General features: G+C 38.2%; 1 protein-coding gene across 4 annotated transcripts in view; it reads left to right on the forward strand.

Annotated features, from left to right (window-relative positions):
* The first annotated feature begins 201 nt into the window (after window positions 1-201).
* Tsc22d2 (TSC22 domain family member 2) overlaps window positions 202-27043 on the forward strand; it is a 53389-nt gene continuing 26547 nt past the window's right edge. For 2 of the 4 annotated variants that reach the window (XR_007110141.1, XM_047563340.1), the window contains exons 1-2: window positions 202-2970; window positions 14212-14283. Coding sequence is in view for 2 of the 4 variants with exons in the window: in XM_047563340.1 (XP_047419296.1) it covers window positions 1004-2970; window positions 14212-14283 (2039 nt within the window). In the remaining 2 variants the exon portion in view is untranslated. The remainder of the gene's footprint in view (window positions 2971-14211; window positions 14284-27043) is intronic. The other 2 variants (XR_007110142.1, XM_047563341.1) reach the window with 1 other exon arrangement.

The raw sequence follows: 27043 nt of genomic DNA on the forward strand, positions 1-27043 counted from the left end.
GCCACGCCGGGCGTGAACCCGGCACTGCTCGGCCCTCGACTCGGAACCGACCTATAGCGCAAGTTTCAAATTCGAAAAACCTCGGACGCAGAAACCGCCCGCCTCCCGCCCCGCCCCCACGCGCGCGCCGCAGGAAGCCGGCGGGCGGGGCGTGACGTCACGACGCCGCGCGTCACGGAGCGGCGGCGGCTGCGGCGCTGGCGGCGGCTGCGGCAGCGGCGGCATTTTAGTCGGCGGCGGCGGCGGCGGCTCGGCGGCTCCTCCCAGCATCCCTGGCGCGGCCATTTCGGCCCCATCTTGGCCGAGGGGAGGGAGCTGCAGCCGCCGCTCCAGCAGTTTGAATTTCAGTTTCTCGGGGCTCCGAGCGGGCGCGCCGCCGCCCCCTCAGGCCGCCCGGGCGCCTCCGCTCGCCGGCCGGCCGCCCGCCGCCGCCGCCCCTCACCCGAGAGCCGCGCGGGGAGGCCCGCCGCCGCCCGCGGGTGGCTCCCGTCAGGGAGGACCGCGCCGGCCTCCCTCCCCGAGCGGCTTCCGCCGGAGACGGCGACATGTCCCTGGGCTGAGCGCCGGCCGAGCCGGGAGGGCGGGCCGCGGCCCGCGCCGCCCAGCCGCCCGCGGCTCCGGATCGCCGCCCGACCCGCTCCCGCGCCGCCGCCCCCCGCGCCGCCGCCGCCGCCTCCCACTCCCGCCGCGCCCGGGCCTGCGGGCCGCGCCGCGCCGAGGGCTCTGGCCGCCGCTGCGGGCTGAATCGAGGCGCCGCGGCCGCCGGACCGAAGAGGAAGGCGGAGCCGCCGCGGAGGCGAGGGGCCGGGCCCGCAGCGCGACCGCAGCAGGAAGCGGCAGAGGATGTCTCGCCCGGCGGCCCGCAGCAGCCCGTGATCGCAGCGGCGGCCGCGCAGCAGCGCGAACTGGACTTTGTCTGCGGGGGCCCGCGCGCCGCCTCCGCGGTTTCCAGCGGGATCCCCGAGGAGCCGGCGGTGCCCGCTGCCCGCCAGCCTTCTTCACCATGTCCAAGATGCCGGCCAAGAAGAAGAGCTGCTTCCAGATCACCAGTGTCACCACTGCCCAGGTGGCCACCAGCATCACCGAGGACACCGAGAGCCTGGACGACCCGGACGAGTCTCGCACCGAGGACGTCTCCTCCGAGATATTCGACGTTTCCCGGGCCACGGATTACGGCCCCGAGGAGGTCTGCGAGCGCAGCTCCTCCGAAGAGACGCTCAACAATGTCGGGGACACGGAGACCCCCGGGACTGTCTCCCCAAACCTCCTCCTGGACGGGCAGCTGGCGGCCGCGGCGGCTGCTCCCGCCAACGGAGGAGGAGCCGTTTCGGCCCGGAGCGTGGCCGGGGCGCTCGCCAGTTCCCTGGCGGCGGCCGCCACCTCGGCCCCCACCTCGGGGGCTCCGGGCGGCGCCCCCGCGGCGGGCGCGTCCAGCGGACCCGGGCCGGCAGCCCCAGCGCAGCCCCCCACCACTTGCAGTTCTCGCTTTCGGGTGATCAAGCTGGACCACGGGAGCGGGGAGCCCTACCGCCGCGGCAGATGGACGTGCATGGAGTACTATGAGCGGGACTCGGACAGCAGCGTCCTGACCCGGTCCGGGGACTGCATCAGGCACAGCAATACTTTGGACCAGACCGCCGAGCGGGACAGCGGCCTGGGCGCCACCGGAGGGTCGGTGGTGGTGGTGGTGGCCTCCATGCAGGGGGCGCCCGGGCCCGACTCGGGGACTGACAGCGCCCTGGCTGCCGTGTCGCAGCCTCCCCCGTCGGAGAAGACGAGCCAGCCCGCCGCGGCCCCGCCGCAGAGCTTCAGCGTCGGGCCGCCGCCGCCCGTAGGTGGGGCTGTGGCCCAGAGCTCCGCTCCGCTGCCGCCGTTCCCCGGAGCCGCTGCCGGGCCGCCGCCCATGATGGCAGCCGCACCGCCAAGCCAGCTCCCGGGAGCCGGGCCGGGCGGCGTCCCTCCGGGGCCCGGGGCCCAGGTTCTGCCGCCGACGAATGTAGCCCTGGCGCAGCCCGCCGCGTCCTTGCCTCCGCACCCGGGCCCGGCCGGCGGCGCCCCCGCGGCGCAGCACCCCGCGCACTTCTCCTACCCCCAGCCTCAGATGCCGCCCGGGCATTTGCTGCCGGTCCAGCCCTCCGGCCAGAGCGAGTACTTGCAGCAGCACGTGTCGGGCTTGCAGCCGCCGAGCCCGGCGCAGCCCTCGTCCACCAGCGCCGGAGCGACCCCTTCCGCCGCGGCCAGCTTTCCCCTGGGCGCCGGCCAGAACGCCGCCTCGGCGGCCGCGCAACTGGCGGGCGCGTCTTCTCAGCCCAGTGAAGCTGTGGCCCCGGGGCCGGGACCTGCGCAGGGCGGGCAGGCCGCGCCTTGTCCGCCGGCTGGCGTGCCCCCGGCTGCCGTGGGAGGCGTGGTGCAGCCGGGCCTGGGTCCCGCCGGGGCCGGGCAGCCCCAGTCGGTGCCTCCGCCGCAGATCGGTGGCAGCGGTCAGCTGTCAGCCGTGCCTGGTGGCCCTCACACCGTGGTGCCCGGAGTTCCAAACGTGCCTGCAGCGTTGCCCGCTCCCAGCGTGCCTAGTGTGTCTACCACTTCTGTTACTATGCCAAATGTACCCGCGCCTCTGGCCCAGTCGCAGCAGCTGAGCAGCCATACGCCCGTCAGCAGGAGCAGCAGCGTCATCCAGCACGTTGGGCTGCCCTTAACCCCAGGCACTCACAGCGCTCCAACTAGTCTACCACAGTCTGACCTAAGCCAGTTTCAGACTCAGACCCAGCCTTTAGTCGGGCAAGTTGACGATACTAGAAGAAAATCAGAACCCCTACCTCAACCGCCACTTTCTCTCATTGCTGAAAATAAGCCTGTCGTGAAGCCTCCTGTTGCAGACGCCCTGGCCAACCCCCTCCAGTTAACACCTATGAACAACCTCGCCACCTCTGTCTTCAGCATAGCCATTCCTGTTGATGGTGATGAAGACAGGTATGGAAATCTCATTTTAAATGTTGGATAGGAATGCTTGGCCAAGCGTCAGCGTAGGTTGCAGCTTTGGGAAGTTACCTTTTTTCAGTTGAGCCTTCATTTTTAAATAAGTTTTAGTTTAATGAAATTGATTCAAATTGCTGAAGTAAAAGGGTATAATGAGAGAATTGGACTTGTCACAGTTTTTTGGTTTTTTTTTAAGTGCTTAAATGGGTAGGGATGCAACACTTGATTCAAATATGGATTTCAGCATAACCTTAATATAGAGGCGGTAGCTAGTGTGCTCCCAAAAGATTGTCCTTTGGGCACTATGGCACTATGGCAGCTTTATCAGTGTGAGTTTTGATGCTGAGACATGAAATTATTAACAAGTTTTCTGTTCTGGAAAACCAGAAGGCCCTCCAGCAAAAACCAGTACAAAACAGAATCCTTGTAAGGAATCATCTCCAGTGTATCTGAAAGGCTGAAGAGATAGTGAAGTGTCAAATCCAACTTTGAAGGTCGTACTTGGTTCAGCCTTTCATAGAAGGGGGTGGTGAGGCTTCCCAGTGACTTTTGTGAGATATTATTGTTTGTTTAAGCAAAAAATATATGGGAAAGATATTCTTATCTTCCATCAGTCTTTTTAATATAGGAAAGGAAGGTATGAGATTTCTTTAACATAGTTAAAGAACATGTAGTTCTTGAAATTAGGAGTAATTTTATAGTTAAAGTGTAAATGTCAATAATTGACACCCTCTATGTAAGGGATGCTTTTTTAATGGTCCTAGTGTAAATTGTGTGTTGCTACACCATTCTACAACAGTTGATGTTTAGTTATGGTTTAATGAGGGTTTTTAGTGGTTTTGAAGAAACAATCACAGGGAAATTAGACATACTACAAATACATATATTATAGTAGATTTTAAAATCCTGACTTGTTACAACATTTTAAAGTACATTTAAAAATTACAGAGTTAAGTTTCAGACATTTTACAGTTAGGCATTTACTGGGATATTTGAGTGAGATTAATTTTAGATGCGTTAAACCGTCAAAGCTATTTTTGTGGGTTTTTAAAATAATTGGTATGTAGAAGAATACAATGAGATGTTAAAACTTTTCGTTTCTTAGTATCTTCACATTCTTTTCTTAACTTCACATTTCTAATTAGCCTTTTATTTTTGTTATAGATTTCTGTTGGTTTGAAAAATGCTCACTGAATCTCCACTTTTTGTAATTCAAAGTTCATCTTCTTTCATAGGTGACTTGCTTGTGGGGAGTCTTTCTTCCACTTGAGAAACTCTTAGAGAGTATGGAGTCCCCACATGTGAGCTCAGCTAGCTAGTCTTTAAGAAACTTTACATGGATGGGACTACCAAGTAAAGAAACTGATTCCACAAGCTACCTAGAAAAATCTGTTTTTATAGATGCTCCCATTTTCATACATAAGGACAAACCTGAAATTCAGATTGAGTTCATTTTTTTCACCTTTGGTAATAATTGACAGGCTTCTTACCTTTTCTAACTGCCAGATGCGAATTTTTTCTGATAAGTTGGTAAATAACCTTTTATTTACCCCTCTGTTTCTTTACACTGCCCCATATCTTTTCAAGTAATGGCTGGTTTCTAGACCACCCTCCTTTGCATACACAAGTATACCTATGAATGAAAAATACATCACATGTTTCTTAGTTTGTAAATATGTGATTATACTCCTCAGAGCTTTAATATGATCTTATGGCCCGAAGCAGAGACATCTGTTGACATATGAAAACTCTTGAAATGTATTCGTTAGGTTCTGACCTCAAAGATGCATTTATTTGTCCTTACTGTGTTAAAATTTGATCATCTTAAGAATCTCATTCACAGACACCTGAATGTTTGAAGTACAGATACTACCGTATCATTCTTACGGGCTTTGATATGTGTGTAGTCCTGTTTTAAACATGACATTTCCCTCCCTCACCCAGTCTTCTAAAATCTGTGTTGCTAATCAAATGTACACTTCTAATTTTTGTTATAGCCTTTCATTGATTTTTAACATGCTAGTTTCCAAGATGTAATCTTACACATTTGACTTTTTAATCACAGGACCAACACACCTGGTGAAGGATTGAATCCATTAGATAGAAATAGTAATTTTTTTTTCTTTTTTAATGAAAAACCTTTGTAAAAGAGAGGGCATTTTAAAGTTTTTAGTTTGAAATCAAAGAGTTTTCCTGGCATGTGATTAATTATGAGATGGGTGGTTTTGAGGAAACTATAGTTTTACTAAAAAAATCTCGGTTTTAATGTTAGTTTTGGTCATTTTCTTAAATTCTGCATGAGTTTTTATTTGCAGTCCTTCAAAGTAAAATAAATTGGAATGAGAGGTCCTGAGTAATTATGATAAACTTTGTGACTAGATGACAAATCCTTTAGATCCCAAGGAAATATTTGTAAATTTAGGACCTTAGTAAGTGCAGTCTTTTTTTGAGAAGAGGGAAAATGAGAGATTAACAAAAAAAAAAAAAAAAAGAATTGGTGTGGGTTTTAGGTCAAACACTTATTTTTGTGATTTTCGGTTCCATTACCTAATATGAGACTCTATAAGTTCAATTTCAAGGTCATTCATATTGACGGACCAGCCTTATATTAATCTATCTTAAATGTTCTACCTTTGAAAGGGCTGATGATTATATTGCAGAAGTTCTCAGTTTTCATTACTTGCTGACTATGTTGTTAATTACCATGAAGTTGATACGTTTTTTTGGACTTTTTCATTAGAAAGGCTTATGATTAGTGGTTGAGACTCTTCAAATTGATTTTGTGTAATCTGATGGATATAACAATGATTGAAAATATAGATCATAAAGAATTGTGTAGCCATCTTTACAGTGACTAAATGGTACAGAATTTGTATTAAACTACCTATACATTGAACAGACTCCTTTAAATGGGGAAAGGTGTAAAATATCACTGGCCCTAAAAGGAATACAGTAAGAGATTGCTTTCCATAGATAACTGACCAGTGTGAACTCTGTAGGCCACATTCCAGAAACTCCCATGAATGGCCACAATTGTGAACTGTCAACTGCAGCTCAAGACCTAATTGTAAGGATCCCTTAGTGTTGTGTGTGTGTGTTTGTGTGTGTATGTATCTATCTATCTGGTTAATGATTTTTATTTTTGTGGTTTGCTAATGACTTACGATAAATTGTGAATACTAAGTAATGTGCCCTGAGATGTGCTATAAATACAATTTTGTGGATTCATGTAAATGTGTGTATGTATTTTTAATGGAATTCTATTTCTTTTTTTTTTTTTTTTTTTTTTTTTTTTTTAAGTTTGAGAGGATTATATAAATATATACCAGGAGGCAGAGCTTATTTTTACTGTAAAACCTATAGGTACTTTTTAGAGTTGTATTACATGAAACTCTCACTGCACTTAAGTCTAAAACATGGAAACTCCTTACTTGAATCTATTTCTTGGGAGCTTACATTTTTTTTTGCAGTACAGGGGATTAAACCCAGGGCCTTGGACACACTAGGCAAGAGCTCTACTACTGAGCATGTGTATATTCCCAGCACTCTTCATTGTTTATTTTGAGATGGGATCTTACTAAATTGTCCAGGCTGGCCTCAAACTTGAGATTTTCGAGCTTCAACCTCCAGGTTAGTTGGGATTACAGGTTTGTACCACCACACTGGGCTTTACATTTCTTTATATGTTGAATTATAGAGGTAATTTTTCTTCTCCAACTTTTGGTTGTTGTATAAATCACAGATACCATCTTATGTCTATATAAGCCTTTGAGAGGGTGTTTTTACCAAAGAGTGAGTAATTGAAGTGTAAAATTTATATGCATATGTGATTATATGCATATGTGACATTGTTTAGTATAAAAACTTATATTGGTGCATTCATTAGAGTGCCTAATTACTAAAATATATTTTAGTCATAAACATGGCTCAGAGTAAAGAAAATTACAGATTTCCAGAAAGGCTGGATGATTTCCCAGAATACCTAAAATTTCTAAAACCAAGAGTTACATCAGTAGGAGTATGGCCTTTATATTCACAGTGACAAATATTGTTTACAATTTTTTTGTGTGCTAATTAATATAGGCCAAATACTGGTTAATGTTTTTAGAAAACATAAGGGCCTATCAGGTGTGGGAATAATACAAATCACAACTATTTTAGAAATACTTGGTTTTTTCTCTGTAGAGGAAGAAAGATAGGTATAAGATCACAAATCTGAACTAAATCACCTTTATAAAGGGTTATTTTATACAGGACTGGTAATAGGGGTATATATGTACTCTCTGATATTATTCTTCAAGGTTCTGATAGCACTAATTTGGAAATGGCAAGATATTGGATTTATGGGTCTGGTACTTGCTAATTTCGAGTGGAGTTGATCTTTCTCTGCCCAGAAGTGCGGAAATAGTCATGCTCTCAGATCCTCCAGTAATGAGTAGCAGCCCTGCCAATCAAATGATAAATCAAAGTTAATTTCTTTCCTAACAAGAATGGTTGTTAGGAGAGTGAAAAAGGATTTTGACTTTCCTTTCCTAAAATGATAAGGAGTTGGGGGAGGAGAAGTATAAGTGGTAGCTGGTAACCAAGACTGAAGATAATAAGGTGGCATAACATGTGACATGGTTTTAGAAGAAATAGGAACACTTGTTAATAGTAAGGAATAGTGATTTAATTTGTTTTCTTTGAATAATTGTTTTGGACCAGTATATATTTCCTCTTCTGAAGAGATGCTATTTCTTAATATTACTCTTTAAATACTTAAGTATGAAAAAAGAGGCTTTACGAAAGCAGAACTGTCTGATTAAATGTCGCCTGAATGATGTTCCTTAAGTAATTCCTTATGAATGGGAAGAAGAGATTTTCCAGTAAGAAAGCTTAGGAGTTGACAGTATTTAGAGTATATGCAGCAAAATTCCTAAATTGGAGTACATTCTTTCAACTTATAGTTTTTCATTATATCAACCCATGAGCTTGTGATTTGAGGCTACTATTTTAGGTGGCATAATGCTAATTACTGCATCCGCAATGAATGTGGAATCATTGAATCATTGATTTGATGTGTTTCCAACAGCGATTCTTAAAATATTCTCAATATTTGTTGTATTCCTAATCTGGCTTTGTTCAGGGCTGAAATTGGGTTTGTCACATAAAGATTCTAGGAACAGAATCCAGTTTGTGTCATTCCGTGACACTGATAAATATACTTTAATGTGTATACTTTGAACTTTTCTGGTAATGTTTAAGGTAGTCGGCTACTTTATCTCTAAAAAACATGATTTCTGCTTTTCAGTTGGTAGATTCAGTTTCACGTGTGCTACTCTGAACCTCCCAGATTCAAGACCTCAGATTAGACTAAAGCATTTCATCTTTGTTTCTTCGTACTTACACTGACAATCGTTCTAAAGAATTGAAAGAGCTCGAGCTCTCATTCTTTGAGTCTTATATGTGTTATAGGTTGGTTAAGTGGAAATTCCACAGGTGATTGAGATGGTGACTCTTAGTGGTTGCCCAGGACACACGCCTACTGTCAGAGTAGGTAGGACAAATAAGTGAAATGTGAATGTTAAAACACTTAAAATTTCCTATTCCATAAGCTTTCTCTAAATTTGGCTAAAGAATATTGCACTTTGTAGAAGATAAATTTTGTGATTAATGCGTCAGTCATTGTTAAGTAATACTAGTGTGTTTGTAAATGTTATTTTTAATGTTTCAGACTATCCAGCTTCATTATTACACAAGTAAATTGTTCAATCTATGAATAAAGGATTTCCAAAGCAGATTTAAAGCTCACTAGTTTCTAAAATAGAATTTAGTTTTAGCAAGTGGTTTTGATTTCATGTTAAACCAAAATAAAATAGATCCTTTATATGACGTACCTTTGAAAACGACAGACGAAAAAGGGGAGGGGCTCTTTTGATCTACCAAAACCAATTTGTGTTTTAACATCCCATGTGAGTGACCATTACAAACAGTGGAATCAGATGTAGCTGAACTGTGCATACTTGAGGTGCTTGACTTTAAACTAGTTGCTTTGCCCTGTCTCTTGTTGCCCTGCTTGAAACATGAGAATAATGCCCATCTTGGATGGCTTAAAGTATTAAATAAGGTTTGCAGGTAATGTGTTAATAATCACTAAGAGATGGCAATGTGCATGACAAGTGTGCATCACAGAAATGTGACCATTTTAGCATCCCAAGTGCTATCTGTCCCAGATCACCTCTTGACATGCTACAAATTGAACCTGTAGTCTTTGACTTTGATTCTGCGAATATAATTATATGTCATGGATGTAGTCAGAGAAAAGGAGATGTTGTTTTAGGCCAGTAAGCTCACGAGGTCGTAAGAAATATGACAAATTGTAGTGCGTGTTCACTTCTCGTTCTCTCTCTCTCGGTACAAGGGATTGAACCCAGGGGCACTTGACCACAGAGCTGCATCCCAAGTCCTTTTTCTTTTTTTATTTTGAGACAAGGTCTCACTGAGTTGCTGAGGCTGGCCTTGAACTTGTGATGCTCCTGCATCAGCCTCTTGAGTTGCTGGGATTTCAGACGTTTGCCACTATGTCTGGCAGCGAATTATAGTCTAAACTTGACTCTGCCACAACTTTGCTGGTTTCTTTGGTCAAGTTCTTTAACTTCTCTTAGTATTTCTCATTGGTAAAGCTAGAATTTAGGGTTCAGATTTTAAGATTCCTTCAGCCCTTTTGAGTTAACACATTTAGGTAAGCTTCATGAGAGTGCTGCCAGTTTAAACCTTCCTCTTGTTTCAAAACTTTTGTCACTAGACCATTATGTGATAGTAAAGTTTTGCAAATATTCATTCAGCAGATTGAATGTCCAAGGAAATGTTAAAGCAACAATATGTCAATCATTCATCTTTCAGTGTATTTTCTGAGTAGTAAGCACTGGGATGCAAAAATAAGATTATCCTGTTCTCCAAGATCTCAGACTCTGTGAAATGATTTTCACATCTATACTTTGATATATATCATAGGCTATGAATATAAGGTGCTAATGGGAACAGTTTGGGATATCAAATCATTGGGGATACGAGGTATTAGTTAGACTTGACTTCTGTTTGAAAGTTATTCTTTGCATAAGTATATATTTATGTAGTTCAAAATTCAAAATATACAAAAAGGAAAAATCACAAACTGCTCTGCCATCTCTGAGCTCCTGGCACCCATTTTGTGTTCTCAGGGCCAACCCATTATATGTGCATGCTTCTGAGACTCACTCTTGAAATAAATCTTAAAAGGGTCATTCAGATTAGGTCACTGATAAAGAAAAAGGGATAATTTTCCAAACTGAAGGAAAAAGCAACTTATGTAGTGACAGGGAAGAATAAGAATTTGTCATTTTGGAAAATAAAATTGATTAATTTGACAGGAACCAGAGTGAAAGGCTTAAATAAATATCTTGGTAAATTTAAGTTTTTATAAGCTCGTGGTTGCTATTAAAGGTGTTTCTTGAACCTTTAATTGTTCAAGTAATACTTACTGTAGCCATTTCAATACCCCTTTCAGTGATTATTGTATTTTAAATTAAAACCTTGCAACAGGGTTGTGTTTAGGGGAGTACATGGAGGTCCACTGAGTCCCCCAAATTAAAATTTTCACTTATTGGAATGTGTTGCATAGTTTGATGCATCTAGTTCTAAATTAAAGTATTGTTTGCCTCCATATTACCTAGATGGAGATGAGACATTTGGTATATGTTAAGATACTCTACCAAAAGTTGGTTTTCATACAGCATAATTTGGAAACTATAACCCTATATTAAACACAAACCAAGCTTAATAGTGTCTGGCTCTCTGTATACATAATCTTATTTTCAGTAACCTCTTCCTTTTTTTTTAAAACAGTTAGGGAAACTGAGGCTCTGGAAATTTGAAGCACACAGCTATTGAGTGATAAATGATAAAGCACAGTCTCCTACTTAGATCTTCACCCCCCACGCTGGTGCTCTTATATGTTTCCAGTTTTTGCTTTTATTACTTGGCAGAGTATGAGATATGGGAGGAAGAAAAAGTTACTGTAGCAACTGATGTGTTGTATTGTAACCCTTTATCTAAAGGATATTTTTAATCATTTATAATCCCTAGATAATAATATCGAAGTGGCCCTTGTTGATCTGCTTATTGTATTTCCTGGTTTCTATTCAGAGAGTCTCTGAAGTTGAGTTTTGACATAAATAAAAGAAAGTGTTCGCTGAGTTCAGGACTCACATATCCGTTAAAGCTTCATCACCTTTGTTCTGTAGTGTGGGGTATTTGCATATATTTTTTCCTCCCTGTGATAGATAACTGACAAAGATGGTGTCTTGTTAAAGTGCCTTGCTTTGTGTCACTTTCTGATTCACTATTTTCACGTATTTTGAATAGTCATGATAGACTTCAGTATGTAAAGTCAGGAAGGAAGGAATATATTTTGTTAAATGATTTTGAAAACTGGCTCCAAATAGTAAAGCAATATTTTCATTTAGTGGTTGAAACGCCTCAGTCTTCCTAAGAATTGTTTGGTTGGCTCTGAATTTAGAATGGTAGTTTGTATGGACAATGAAGTAAGTTGTTAGGAAACCAGTTTCAGATTTTATTTCTTGGGCAGAAGATAGTGTACAATCAAAACTGCATGAAATTCAGTATTTCTTTCTAATAAATTTTTACATTTCACTGACCTTTTGATGTTTCAGGTTTTATAGATTGTAACTCTGAAATGATCCTATTAAGTTTTCCTAGGATTCTTGATCCCCTTAATTTTTATGCCATTTCAAAACTGTAGTCTTCGATGATCAGGCCCATTACTATTTACAAATGGCTCTTTTTCTCCCTGACCCCTTAGATTTCTTAATTAACTAGATTTCACAGACTTGAAATCTTTTATGCCTGATAATCAATATTTTGAGACTAAAGTATTGCTACTTGCTTTTTAAAAAAAAAAGGGCAGGGGCTCAGTTTATGGATAACATTTCACTTGAAGCATTCCAGGAACAACAACAAACCCTTTTTTTCTCTTTTTTTCTTTTCAATGCTGGGTTCAAATCCAGTGCCTGCTAGAATCATGCATGTTAGGCAAGCATTCTTATCACTCAGCTGCATCCCACTCAAAGATCTCATTTCTCATGATTAGGCTCTCTACATTTTTTCTCTTTAGACTCTAGACTGTTTTACATTTTCTTTGGTATATAGACTGTGTAACTCCAAATGGCTTCTTCATTTTGAGTATATGTAGAAAAAATGTTGATAGTCAACTTTTGCAATCTAAGCATATTCTCAACATGTATTAAAGATTAGGTCCATTGTATTTCATTTCATAGGTTCTTTTCACACTTAGATTTTTTCCACTTTACACTTAACTTACGAGAATCATTTTACTGTTATGCTAAAAAATGCTAGAATTTCATAATTTAAGTCATGACTTCATTTGAAACCAATTTATTTGGCAGATAAATTGACCAAAGTCTGAAGTTCTTTTTTTTAAATGTCATCCTTATATTTAAGTGTCTTTAAAGTACTTGTTTATGAATTTTTAATTCCAGACTTGGAGAATAACTTCCAAGTTTACTTAGAAGGGAAGTATTTACTACCTAACTCTTTGAGTCATTCTGACTAAACTTGAGGTTTCTAGGCAGACCTGTGAGGACAGCAAACTAGTTCCCATATGGTCCTAGGCAGGCCTGGTTTGAAAAAGAAAAGGGGGGGAAAAAAAAAAACCAAAAAACAATTGAGTTTCTAGTTGGTTCAGCTGGTTTTCATTTGATTTGGCAGCCCGATTTCTAAGTACAGTTACATTACACAACTTAGTCTTAATCAGAGTTTGGAAATCAGAGTTCTGTTGTGTATTTGTCTTGATGATCACTGATACTTGAGTAGTACTCTTGCAGTAGACCTTAGAAGTAGTTTTCTAATTTTCTGCAGACTTTCTGAATGCATTTATTAGGGCCTCAGAATTATATTCGGGTCTGAAGTTCATTTTGTATATAAAATGATAGCTGTTGAGCAATGACTGTATTCCAGGAGATTTAGATATTGTCTTAATTCTTAAATCATCCTACAAGACTTAAATAGTAGTATCACTGTTTAACAGAGATCTAGACAAGTCAGAATTTAATGCTGCTACATGTTGACCATAGAGGTTTAAGAACATAAGCTCTGGAACCAGATTGACTTTCTAAGTCTATGACATCAGGCAAAGTTAGTTCTGTTGGATAGAATTTTCTGATCTGTGAGGTAGAAATATATAAGTAGTAGACCTCTTCCGTAGAGCTGTTCCAAAAGTTGAGCTAATAAACCATAAAGCACTTAGAATAGGATCTGGTACAACAGTAAACATTTACATTGTTAGCTGCTGCTATTCTTCTGCTGCAGCATGGATCAAGAATTTTAAAAATGAAGTGACAGATATTTGTTAACTCCCCTAACCTACAAGTTGGTGGTTAGGGAGACTATAGAACCATGCTGAAGAGGAGGGAGAACTATTAGGAAGCAGGTTTATCAAAAGTTTAGTTCCCTCAGAAACTTGTCCTGAAATATAAGGTGAATCATACATACTGGGACTTGGCCAGATGAGCCCATCAGTTAGGATTCTGTGCAGTTAGCCTTTGGGAATGTGTCCCTAGGGAATGGTAAAAATGAAGGATAATTATGGTAAATAAGCTTTTACCTTTTAAAGAGATATTGTAGTAATATAAGTTTAAAAGTGCCATTGCAACCCGAGTTTTTGCACCAGCTGGAAGAAAAACCACACATAAATACACGAATTCTGAAGGTGGAAATGGGTCACATCCAACCCAGGAAAAGTCACTTGTTCATTCTCAAACCCTTCCCACTTCAGCACATCCTAGGAAAGGTATAACTTAACATTTTGTATGAATACCTAAGAATAGCTTTGTTAAACTGCTAAGCCAATGGATATTTATAAAGGCAAATGATAGGCTGTAAACTAGTCACATTCATATGTAAACACAGTGTCACAATTGGATGTTAACCATTTAACGTTTTATTATTACCCCTTTTAGAAAATTGATCCTGAATTATTATTGGCGTCTATTGGATTTTGTCTAGTTTTTAATTTCTTTCAGTGTTTTAAGCAAGTTTATATGCTTTTTTCATGTTATTTTCAGTAAAGCAGTTGCACTGTATTAGAAATCTAAAATTTTCCTTTTTTGTTGTTTTTTAAAGTAGTGATTGTACTGTATATTCTCAACCTCATTTCCATTTGATTCTCGGATCTCACAGGAATCCTTCAACTGCTTTCTACCAAGCGTTCCATTTGAACACGTTTCAGGAATCAAAGAACCTCTGGGATAGGTATGAATACTCACATATGGAATGCATACATGCAAAAGTGTATGCATGAATTGCTTTGCGTAAAACTGATCTTTGCTATTTTAAGGGGGAAAAATTACATGGTATCTAGCATGAGATAAAGCAGCAAAATAAACCAAAAGGACAGTCTATAGTTTTATAAACATGCTTTTTTTCCACTGCATTTGTGCATTTAAGTAATTTTTTTGAAGAATTTATATATTCTGTGAGCCTTATGAAATAACCACTTATTTTAATACAAAACATTCTATAAAAATTATTTTAATTTTTGTGCTATTTTATATGATTTCTCTGTAAAAGCAATGGTAACATAAAACAAAATATTTCAAATTTTAAAATTGAAGGAAGGACAGGACCAAGGTATCTGAGTAGTCATTGTTTAATTTGTGATGAGGCATTTAAAGATCAAGTTTGTTTGATAGAGTTCACTAGATCTGCATTACTGATTTTCTAAGCCCCTTAAACAGTTTGCTTTCTCACAGAAATGTACAGATTTTATTTTCAACATTAAAGTACAGAATAGTCTCAGTTCATTTTTGACAAAGATACTTTGGTTTATCTTTCTGCTTAGCACATATTTTAAGTAGTGTATGCTCTGTTCAGTTATTTTGCTGAATATTTATTAGCACTACATCATTCTGTGTTTAATTAATAAAAGTTTAGTGCAAACAATGTTTTTAAAATTCACAAAGATTCTTTTAACTCTGCCTGGCAACGCATTTGTGTCTTTTGGCATAGTTTTGGGTAATACTCAAGGACTCAACTCCATCCCTTTCATTAGAAAAGAGTATTGCTAAATGCATGCACATACCATATTAAGACCTGGTCTACATTGCCTAAAAATAGCAAAACTTTCTTTTAATTCTTAGGCTTGATTTGCTTGTGTGTGTTACTGTAAAGGTATTTTCTAAAGAAGTACCTTTTAGCTGGTGTGTTCCTTAACACAAAAACACTTAACCAAAAGTGTTTTTAAAAAGTCACTTTTTGAACTGTAACTTTAAAATTTATAGCACCAAGTTTATAAAATCAATGTTTAAATACTTCAGCTCTAGCAGTATAAATTAATATGTAAATGTAATTTATGGCATGAAGCAAGCATGAAGGTTTAATCATTCAGATAGCTTACCAAATGTAGTCAGAGTATAAATACTTTAGCATGCATCTATACTTTGAAGAAAAAGGGAAAATAGCACTCTACTTTGAAATGTACGTTTTCAACAGTATTTTATTTCAAATATCTAACTTTGATGAGCTACTATAGCAGCATGAATACATACATCATTTTCTCAAAAACAGCATAAAAAGGTTCGAGCTTTATTTTGTATAATTCTGATCTAGTATTAAAAGGCTTCTTTCATTTCATTGTAAAACAACATAGAAGTTGACTGCTCATTCGTTGTTACAGCTAAATACTTCTTATCTGTTTTTGTTTTTTAGGTACCAGAAATTTTAAGGTATCAGAAATAAGCAAGTTACTTTATCTGTAGTTTTTCATGAGTTAAAAAAATATTTTCTCGAAGCCTGTTATCCAAAGCCAAAGAAGTTAATGGCTACCTGTCTATTGTATGTTAATGCCAAAATATGAGAACTTATACTAGATCTTTAGATCAGCCATTCTGTGCTATAAATTGGCCCATTGATACCAAGGTGACAGGCTCAACCAGTGGAAATTGACTAATGGCTTTCTTTTTAATTTTTCAACTAGCTTATTAAATAATTGAGAAAAACTGTGGTGGCTAGAACCATTCTGGAGTTAAGGGGACCGTTATCTACTACATAATCTACTTACTTTGCCTGTCAATGTTGCCAGATATTATATTTCAGGCTTCAGTTTATGAAATCTTGGAATGCTTTTCAGTAGGGACAGCCTTTAAGTCTATGCCAGTTTTCATTAGACTTGCCCTAGATATCAGAAGATGCCCTCTTCTGTCTTACTTGAAAGACTGGAATCTTTGTTTATTTTGCCACCCTACACACACACACACACACACACACACACACACACACACACACTTTCAAGGATTCTTTGAGTTTTATTCTCTTTTTAATCAAAATATGAGTAATGTATTTTTCTCATATTTACTTAAAGCTCCCTGATGGCCCTTTGTTTCCTTTCCTATTTAAATTAGCAAGTTGAGAAGCTTTTCAACAACCCTGTGGCCCCTTCCTGTATTTAGATATTCTCTCCTGGGATAGCCAGGGCTTCCTAAACTGGACTGATATCGAAGCTCTTCTCAAGCTGCCTTCCCATCTGTGTGTGCCATCATGGTTTCTGTCTTCCCTACTTGTCTGTTGCAGAATCCTCAGGGACTCAATCAGCGAAGCCATCTTCAAATATAAGCACTGTCAATACAGATAGCTTGAAAATAGCCCATCCCTTTTTAGGAAGACCTGCTTATTAAAGTGAACAATGTGGCTCCATAAACAGCTTTCTAGAGAGTGTCTTAATACAAAGTCAGTTTTTTAGGGGTGTTCTAGTGTGTTAGCGTTTCAGAGCAATAACTGGAAAATATGATTTTTTTAAACTTTGCAAATTTTTAGTTCTCTTAAATCTACAGAATTAATTTAGAAACCTATCCTGATGGTCACTGAGGACCAGGTTCTCATTGGGAGTTTTTTGTCTGTAAAAGCAATTTTACCCTCTCTTAAATGTCAGATCAGTAAGGTTAAAGGAGTACTAGAGAGAAGAGACTTTAAAGGAAGAAATCAGGTAGCTTGTACGAATCTAATCTCATTGATCAGCACTTGCAGCGTTTCATCTTCATGAAGAAACTACATAAATGTAGTTAACAAGCAAGAGTAACCGTTACTAGGTGCACCATCCCCTTGAGTCTGCTTGTCCTTGCTTATGGTAGCACCGTGATTTAAAGAGAAATGATTGGAGAGTAGAAGAAGGGTTATTAAAATGAATGTTTTTAATGTTTATGGAAAGTCTTTTAGTAAATACTCAATGGTTTCTGTTAAAATGTTTAGATATTTATATCTAATTACATCTAGTTTTTAAATTACTGGCTAAAAAAAGTATGTTCTTAACCTAAGTATTTGTATTAGAAAAAATTTCCATTCTTTTCATTGAACTCTGAGATTTCATTTTTGTATCTAGAAGTAAATTTAGAACTAAGCTGTTTTTATATTAATACCATGGGTACTTTATAAAATAATTTGTTCTGTTTTGTTCATCCTCCAAGAAACTTGGGTCTGTAATTAACCAGTACTTGTTATCCCATATAATAGAACATGTTTCACAACTCGGATAATCTGATTTTTGAAAACTTGGTAATAGGACTCTTTAAAAATCTTTTTAATGAAATACAACTTGTATCAAAAAAGTACAGCACTCATAAATGTATAGTTTAAACTGTAAAAATACCTATGTAACCAGCACCAAGATCAGGACACAGGATATGGTAACCTCCTTCATGACCTCTTCCTCCCGCTTCCAGTCACCTCCCTATCCTGACTTCTGACGTGCTGTATAAGTAGGGTGCTTCCATGCTGTTAGTACCTAGTATTATGTTTGAGATTTATCTGTACAGTGGGATACTTGTTGAATATTAGTACTGATTAAATGTTCTCTCCTAATAATCATGTGGAGGTACCCTAAGAATATAGAACTGACTGAACTATGTTATAGCTGCCCCAAATACAGTTCCTGATAATTTGTCCTTAGTACTTAATAATTTACCTAATTACATTTCAGCCTATTCCACTTAAGGACATCTAGTAGAGGGTAATCCAAGAAGCTGACAATTAAGGGCAGATTTTTAATGACCTTTTAGTGTCCTTCCCTCCCTCCTTTCCATTTTTCCTCCTTCCCCCTCCCACCCCTGTTTCTTATTTTGGAATAATTTTGATTTAAAGTTAAAAAATAGTGCTAAGTGCACCCATATGCTCTTCACCTAGTTTCTCCTAATAAACATACCCAGGGCGCCAATGTGGTCTTGACTGGTGTGGAGATTCAGTTAACTAAGGGTACTTCTGAATTTCCAGCTTTGCTGTCAGTCCTTGCTACAGTTGATGTGCTCGCAGGACTCCTTTGTATCACGTCCTATGTATGCTTCTGTTGCTAGCTTAATCTGTAAGGGGTGAGCCAAGGTAGGACAAGCAGGTAATCAGTGGTGGTACTATGAGAATCAGATGAAAGCTATATGTTTTCTCTCCAAAGCCCATTCTTGGATCCCAGATTTAGATAAAAACTTAAGGACATACTTATAAAGTGTTCAGATGACATTAAAGCAGGCAAGTGATAAAGTTATTATTGGATGATGGTGTTTATTCAACAGTCTATGTACATGTACAAAGGCATGTACAGAAATTGAGAAGTTGAAAGAACTTAATATGAAAGTTCAGGGAAGTTGAAATCTAGGTTGAGTAGGTAGAGTAAAAATTATATACAGATGTGTTAAGATAGTTGACTGAATTTTTATAGTACTAAACAAGTAAGTAACAGGCATAAAATATTAATGTATTTTAGGCAGTATTGGTAGAAGAAAACAGGACAAGATAATGACATTGTATTACATTTCTGTAGAATAGTAAATCTAAATACAAAGCTAACTAGAGGCATATGTTTGAAATTTAAAAAACAGAAACTAGAGAAGCTACTTTTTTTATTCTCCACTTGAATTGCCAGGAAGGTGTTATATTAACAAGCAGACTTGAGCTTACTTAAAGAAAGTAAATGGGACTCCCGGGAAGTAGTTTTGCCTCACTAGAAATAATAAATCTGTCTTGGTGCGTGTTAATCAGGGATGTTGACTTGAGGTTTAGATTCAATTACCTTTAAAATGCCAACTCCACTGAGTTTTATTCCCCCACATAGTTCTAAATGGGAGAGAGAAAGGGTACTTGTTGGAATTAAGCTCCTTTACTTCTCTTTGTCATTGTTGGTCCCGTTTATCAGCAAATATTAAAGAGCTGAGTATTTGCTTAAGACATGGAAGGCTAGCATAAACTGCTGTGCCTCATTAGGAAAGAACCCCATGTCAGAGGCAGTAAGTAGTGTTCCTGAACAGGGAAATGGATGGAGTGTGCCTCAGAAACAACATTAAGCTTATTGGGAATGAGAATTGCCATACACAGTGGTAGTCAATGAAGCCCCCACACATAAATAGAGCAGCAGCATCTTAAAAACTACAGAATTATTCATTGCGTGGTGCCAGACATGGGTAAAGTAACTGGGGGCAGGGGCACTAATGTGTTATAAACTGACTTAGAAATTTAAGAATGCTAACTTCATTCAAAAATCACGAATCATACATGCACAGACATTAGTCCAGTTCATAGTCATAGGACCATAAGAACTGGTCCTCCAAAATTTTTAAAGCTATGTGCATGGTTATCAAAGTGATGCTCTCAATATATAAGTCAAGTTCTTGTTATGTAAAAATAAGAACAGTATGTAAAAAGGAAATACAGTTATATGTAGAGTATGATGAAAGCAGGTTTGGGGACTTCTAGTGAAAGATTAAAGAAGACCACATAAAACTGAAAACCATGCCTGTAGTATTCTGAATACCTTCCTGCAAATTTCATTTAACTATTAGATGTTTGGTCTTATTATAGAGTCAGCCCTCTGTATCCACAGATTCTGCATCCATGGGTTCAGTCAACCTCAGGGAGGAAAAAAAAATTTTTTTTAATTGCGTCTGTACTGAATATGTACAGACTTTTCTGTCATTATCCCCTGAACAATAGAGTATAAGAACTATTCCTATAGTATCTATATTGTGTTAGGTATTATTAGTAATCCATGACTTAAAGTATACAGGAGAATATGTATAGATTATATGCAAACACTGTTCCATCTTACATAAGGAACTTGAGCATCTGAGGTCCCTGAACCAATTCCCTGTAGGCACCAAGGAACAACTGTAGTCTCTGGTGATAAATATTTGTCCCGAATTATAGACACTTAACCCTGCAAAGATTTTCCTGTTGCCATTTTAAGTGTCCTCTGAGAGATCACCTTCCCTAACCAAAAGACTAAACCCTTGAAATTTCACTTTTGTATGATAGTGCAGAATGGAGCTAAGGGAGAATATCAAGATAAATTTGCAATTATATTTGACTTAGCAAAAGTTTATTTATTCCTATAAGTAAATACTGGAAGAAACAAGATAAGGAAAACTCAGTGCTGACCTTAATTAACTTGCTCTTAATATGGAAAAAGATGGGAAAATGTGATATCACATGATTGAAAGTGATAATGTCTTATAAAATTCAAGCATTTTGTCTTTCAAGAACACTGGAGAGATTGGTCAGAGCTGCTTCAGAAGGTGACTTTTTAATTGCAAACTTAAAAGGTGGGTAGGATTTGGTCTTGTAGAACAAAAGAACTGAAGAAAAGGGAGCAGTCCAGTTAGAGGAAGTATTGAACTGCTGTGAGAGGACAGGACATGTGGGATCAGAGGGTTAAATTTGATTGTTGCATAATATGAGACGAGAATCTGGACTGGACAGAGACCAAAAATACTAGAAAGGTACCAAAGGCTTGAATGAAGAGGAGTGATTATCAGAAGGTAGGGATTACAAGATGTTATAATTCCTTGGATACTCTAGGGAAGCACACATAGTTGACTTCAGAATGTCAAAAACCCTGACTGGGGAATTCTGGTACTATTAGGAAGTATTAGTGAAAGAATTATTTGGAAAGAAGAAAGTGACGATGTTTTTGTATTTAACTATTTTGTGGATGAATTGATGAGCTGGTGGAAATATTCAAGGTGCACGCAACTGAGTGGAGAAATTAAGACTAGAAGAAATTGAAGAATCTTTTGTTTGACTTTGTTATTTATTTTTAGAATTCAAGCTGTAGTAAAGACCCGAGATTGCCAAGGAAGAAAGTAGGGTCGAGGGTCAGGCCAGGACCTTGAGCAGCACCGCTGATGATTGGAGAACAGGATCAAGTCTGAAGGGGATAAGTGATTTTAGAGACGAAAGTGCCCTGGGAATAGGTTTCCTAACCAGAAAGAAGGGGAAATATTTGAATCTTTATTTTAAATAATTTTAGATTTATAGAAAAATTTCAAGAATAAAGCAAAGAACTTCAGTAGTCTTCATGCCAAGATTGATTGTTAACGTTTTATTTATTTGCTTTGCCAACCTAACATTTTAGAAACCACTTGAAAGTTTCTGATACCATTATTGGTTAACCTCAAATACTTCAGCATGTTTCCTAAGATTAGTCTCTTACATGCCAACAGAATAATTACCAAATTCAGGACATTTGACATTAATATGCTGTTGTATAATAAGGATATGCAGTTTCTGTTCAGTTTCTAACACTTGTCCCAAAAATGTTCATAACCATTTTTACCTGATCCCAAAGCCAAGCTCAGGACCATAGATTACATTTAATTATGAAGTGCCTTTTTTCCTCCTGTTTTTGCCTCCTGTTACAGGTACATCACTTCTGTTGTCTCTTACAGGATTATTTAAAGTTTAAATATTGACCAAAAAAAAAAAAAAAAAAAAGAGCAGTGCTAATATTCTGGATAAAAACACTAAGGAAAAGATGTATCTGCCTAACTAGTTTGTATTATTGGGGGATTGGAAGGCACATGAGTACTGCCTGAAATCCAGGTGGAACAACTACTAGGATTAGGGAAGTTTTATAAGGAAACGTCTTTTATTTCTCAAATTTGGGGGAGAAAGACCAGGAAAGAAGAATATACAGATGTTAAAATGGATGTGTCCCTAAGAGTAGCAAGAGGTATATTCATGTACTTTTATTTCCTGTACAATGACTTTTATACATAGTTATTAAGTTGCCTTTTTAATTATCTTGAATTGGAAAAAGAAGTGTAATTAGAAGACATTTTTACATCGTTACTTGGATTTACAAATTATTTGTTAACTGTCCAGTCTTCTTAGTTTCATACTGATATTTGTGGTAGGTGGTTTGTCTGCTGGAGAATTGTTAACCATAGTTACCTCTCGAGTAATGAGATCTTACCTCATATATTTGAACTGGCGTTTCATTGGTTCCTTGACATTTCTTCTCTTAGTTTTTCTGTGATTAGATGAACTGGTAAAACCCAACACAATGACACTGATTTTCAACATATTATTAGATTTTAGAATTGACTGTGAGAAATTATTATTTAACTGCTTACCATCATTACATGTTTCTTTTTTTTTTTTTTTTTTTTTTTTTTTTTTTTTTTTTTTTTTTTGCGGTGCTGGGGATTTGAACCCAGGGCCTTGTGCTTGCAAGGCAAGCACTCTACCAACTGAGCTATATCCCCAGCCCACATGTTTCTGTGTATTTGTTTACCACCTTCATTATTTAATAAATTTCTCAACCTGAGTCACCCCAGTCTACTCTGAGAAGTCATTGATTGCAGTTATTTTCAGGGTGAAATTTAGATCAGTTGAGAAGGTAGTAAAGTTTTCGTTTTCATTAAGATTTGGAGTATTGGTGCTGGGGTTGTGGCTCAGTGGTAGAGTGTTTGCCTTGCACGTGTGATGCATTGTGGTTCAAGCACCACATAAAAAATAAACAAAATAAAGTCATTGTGTTCATCTGTAACTAAAAATATTTTTAAAAAAAGATTTGTAGTGTCAGGTAGTTAGACAAGGAAAAAAATGCCTGATATTCTAGTATAGCTCACATTCTTTTGTGCTCATACTCCTCATAATAGCTCAAGTGACTCAAATCAGGGAATATCATAGATTTTTATGATGGGTATAGAGATTTTAAATATCATGTATTACTAGAAATTAACATCTGTGTTGAAACTTACTTGACTACTTCTAAAATATTTTTCATATTGGACAGAAATAAATTTAACTGATAATAATTTAAAGTGTGTAGCCAATGCTAAATATTCTCAAGAAAGAGCATTTTTATGCCAGTTTATCTCCTGATTATTTCAAAGTTTGAAGGTCCTTGATTACAAAAGCTAAAAGATTTGGAAGATGCTCTTATATTTTTCAATTTTTAAATTATGATATTTGGGCCATAAATAGTGGTATCCTCAGTTTGTTACAGAATGTGTGCAGGCAACATGACTGTCATCTGCTCCCAGTACCAAAGTCCACAGACTGAGGGGGTTTTTCCCCCAACTTTGGTATCAAGGCTAATGGTAGTGTTCACAGTATGTATGTGTATAAGCTGTTCTCTGTGTGTACACACATATACACACACACACACACACACACACACACAGAGAAGTATAAATAAGACTTGTCCTGAAAGCCAAAAACACCTTTCTTTCTATATATCTAACTGGTAATAAAAACGGTATATTCGCCCTAGTCCCACATATAATTGGAAGAGGAACAAGGAAAGAAGGAAAAGAGTTGTAACTAATCCTTGTTCTCTTCACAGTGATTGTTAACCCTTGGTCATCACAAAATTTCTGTGTTTATTTGCAGCAGCTGTTTCTATTTTCCATATTGCCAAGACCAGAAAATGTTGCTAAATATATTGCTAGGATGGTTATTATATACTTTGTCTCAAGAAATTAGATATCACCTCTCACAAGCATAATATGTGATGTTATCTTAATTTTTTTTAAAGTTCCTTTTCCTTTATGTTGACAATTACTAATAAACTCTGAATCAAATAAACAGCTTTCTGTTAACAAAGTAATGCAGGTCCTTAGTGCATATACTTGAGAAATATGAATATATATTGTATGTGTTTCTACTACTTTTAAAAGGACCAGCAGTATAAATCATTGTGAATAAACAGGATCTGTTTAACAGTTACCTTAGAGCTTAATGAAATTCTTTAAACTGTGTATTTTGCATATTTTTCACCAGTATAGGTGCATTCTATCAAGCATAAGCTCTGCACAGATGTGCACACACAGACGGGAGTATAGCCCAGTGGTAGAGCACTTACCTAGCTTATCAGAGCCTTGGTTTCAATACCCATCACCACACCTACACAGAAAGATGCATGTACTTAGTTTTTTTTTTTAGTGTAGCTAATAGTTGTCTCTTAAATTAGGTCTTGGATCAACCACAGATAACATGACCTTTCTCGTAGTTGTGTGTCTTTTTATATGTTAACTTTGTGAAACAAAACTTTTTTTCTAGTGTTGTTATTGTATCATGTACATTAGACTGATTTTTTAAAAATAAGTTTTATCTTTGGTATTTCTTCTACAGTGGTTTCCCCAATACATACTCTGTGGAACAACTGTGTTTAATTTATTTGGGGCATACAGAAAATGCCACACTTCCCCCTTTCTCCATTTAAAAGTAAGCATTTCAGACCTTCAAGAGCAAGTATTTCTCATAGTTAGGGGTTTTTTTTTGTTTTTTTGTTTTTTTTTAAAACAGTGAAGTGAACTTTCTTGAACAGCAGGTGAAAATGTGGCAAAATATTACTAGTGCTAGAGAATTTTTAGAATATTTTTAAAGAAATGTGATTTAGGTGGGGGCTGGGGAGATAGCTCAGTCGGTAGAGTGCTTGCCTTGCAAGCATAAGGCCCTGGGTTCAATCCCCAGCACTGGAGGAAAAAAAAAAAAGGAAGAAAGAAAGAAATGTGGTTTACACTTGAAATTGAAATTTTATATCCAACTAAGTTAAACACATGCATTCAAACAGGTACTGAGCTGGGGATGAGGAACTCTTAACAGTTTGTTTGATTTTACATATCACTTACTTTTCAGGTAATTACTTGGAAATAGCAAGTCATTCATCTTTTTGCCTTCCTGCTCACTATTTTGCTCTGTTAATATAGATTTTCCATGAAAAAAGTGAGCTAAGTGATGACAAACATAAGCCTAGTTCTTGACAAACTCTTTAAGAACCTTTAATGGCACATTGTCAATTAAATGGGATTTTTTCTTCCTCAAAAATGGAAAAAGAATGAAATGATAATTAATTATAGGAAATGTCCAGGATTCGTTTCTGATAGTAATATTGTCAGAGATTCAAGATTATGATTCATATATAACTTTCTTGAAAATATTCATTTTTAGGAAGAATTCCAATTTTAAGTCTTAAAAAATATCTGATTAATTTCTTTTCATTTATAAACAACTTCAGTTACCCAGTTTCATTTCAGGTTTTTAATAAAGATTTTCTACAGTTTGGAATTAAGTGAGTAAAACTCTTCAAATATGACCCTGTACTTGGTAACAACTAATTTTAATAACGAATATTCAGGAAATTTTTGATATAAAAGTTTTGTGTGTTTTTTAAATGTAGGAGAGCTCATAAGCCATGCTTGTACAATGCACACACCTTTAAATTTTCTTCTCTAAGCTCCGTAGTAAAAGAATTTGAATGCTTTCATTTCTGGTTTAATTCTGTCTTCCAAAGGCTTTCCAGGCATTTGTGATCACAATGCATGTTTGTTGGCAGGCCCTTTAACAAAGGGTCAAACATTCTGCCCTTTAAATTACCAGTTCATCAAAGCCTTGCACACTAGAACATTACCAGCATTATGAATACATATTTCAGGAAGCACTTATTTTACTAAATGTGACTGCATACAGGATCTTCTCATGGAATTTGTCCCACAAATAATAATCATCAAAAATGAGCATTAAAAAATTTTTGGTAGTATTTTGGTTGAGAGGAAGTAAGAACTGCATAAAATCTTTCTAAAAACATTTTTTTTGCATTCCCAGGTGATTTCATTATAAAACTGTGCTTTGAAAAAGACAAAATAAGTTTCTATGATTTTTGTTGAAGTCAAATGTGTTGTGAGATTACATTTGGAAAGATCATATTTGTAAATGACCATATGTGATAGAACCGTTCCCTTGAAAGTTCAGGTCTGTACAGCAGCATAACCCAGTCCATACACTTAGGTCAAATATATCTTGAGATAGCTGCAGAGTTTCCTTTACAATACTCTGAGTTTTCTATAGCTTGTACATACTGATCTTACTCAATAATGCCTCTTTCTTTCCCCTTTACCCATTGCCCCATTATATATATTTTTTTATATATATATGTATATATATTATATAAATATTATATATAGGTATATATCATTTTATTTAGGGTGCTAATTTAGGTAAAATATGCCCACAAACATGGGTTGCCTTTTCTGTGAATTACTGGCCAACTAAAAATGTAACATGTACATTCATATCAGACAAAGTATTAATGATATTATTCTTCAGGGTTTAAAATAGATGCCCAATTGAAAACTTTCTGGTTACAATTTAATAAATTTAGGATGATATTCTTAACAAGGTAGTTTCTCTCATTATTAAATCTGCCTATCCTCAATTTTCTCCATTGCCCATACTCAGGACCACTACTGAGTAGGATACATTACTATGTCTATTACATAGAGTACATAAAAATTTATTTTTACTAACATATTGTCTTTTAATAATTGGTCAGTGGAAACAGACGAAGATTTAAGAATAAAAATCAAATGCTATTTTAAGCATTTAAATGATCCACATCAATTGTACTAATCCAGCTCTAATTCAAAATGTCATCTATGGATGTGGACCCAGCAGTAGAACTCAAATGCCATTCTATAGAGTACAAAACTTTCTATATCAGGTATGTGGTATTTAAATCATAATTTCTGGATCCTGATCTTAAACCTTTAATTGGTTCCATTTCTACTTGACTCTCACTAACAAGTATTCCTGATGGCCTTGAAAGTCCATGTTGAAATTCAAAGTTCAAAGTAACCAAATCAAACATGAAATTATTTTACATTTAAAATATTGAGTATAAAATATCAGTTGTGTAATCATGGTAAAACATAAAATTTTGCTATAAAAGATTTTTAAAGGCTATTTTATTAAA

This window comes from Sciurus carolinensis, chromosome 9 (genome assembly GCF_902686445.1).
Source record: "Sciurus carolinensis chromosome 9, mSciCar1.2, whole genome shotgun sequence".
NCBI classification, from domain to species: Eukaryota; Metazoa; Chordata; class Mammalia; order Rodentia; family Sciuridae; genus Sciurus; species Sciurus carolinensis.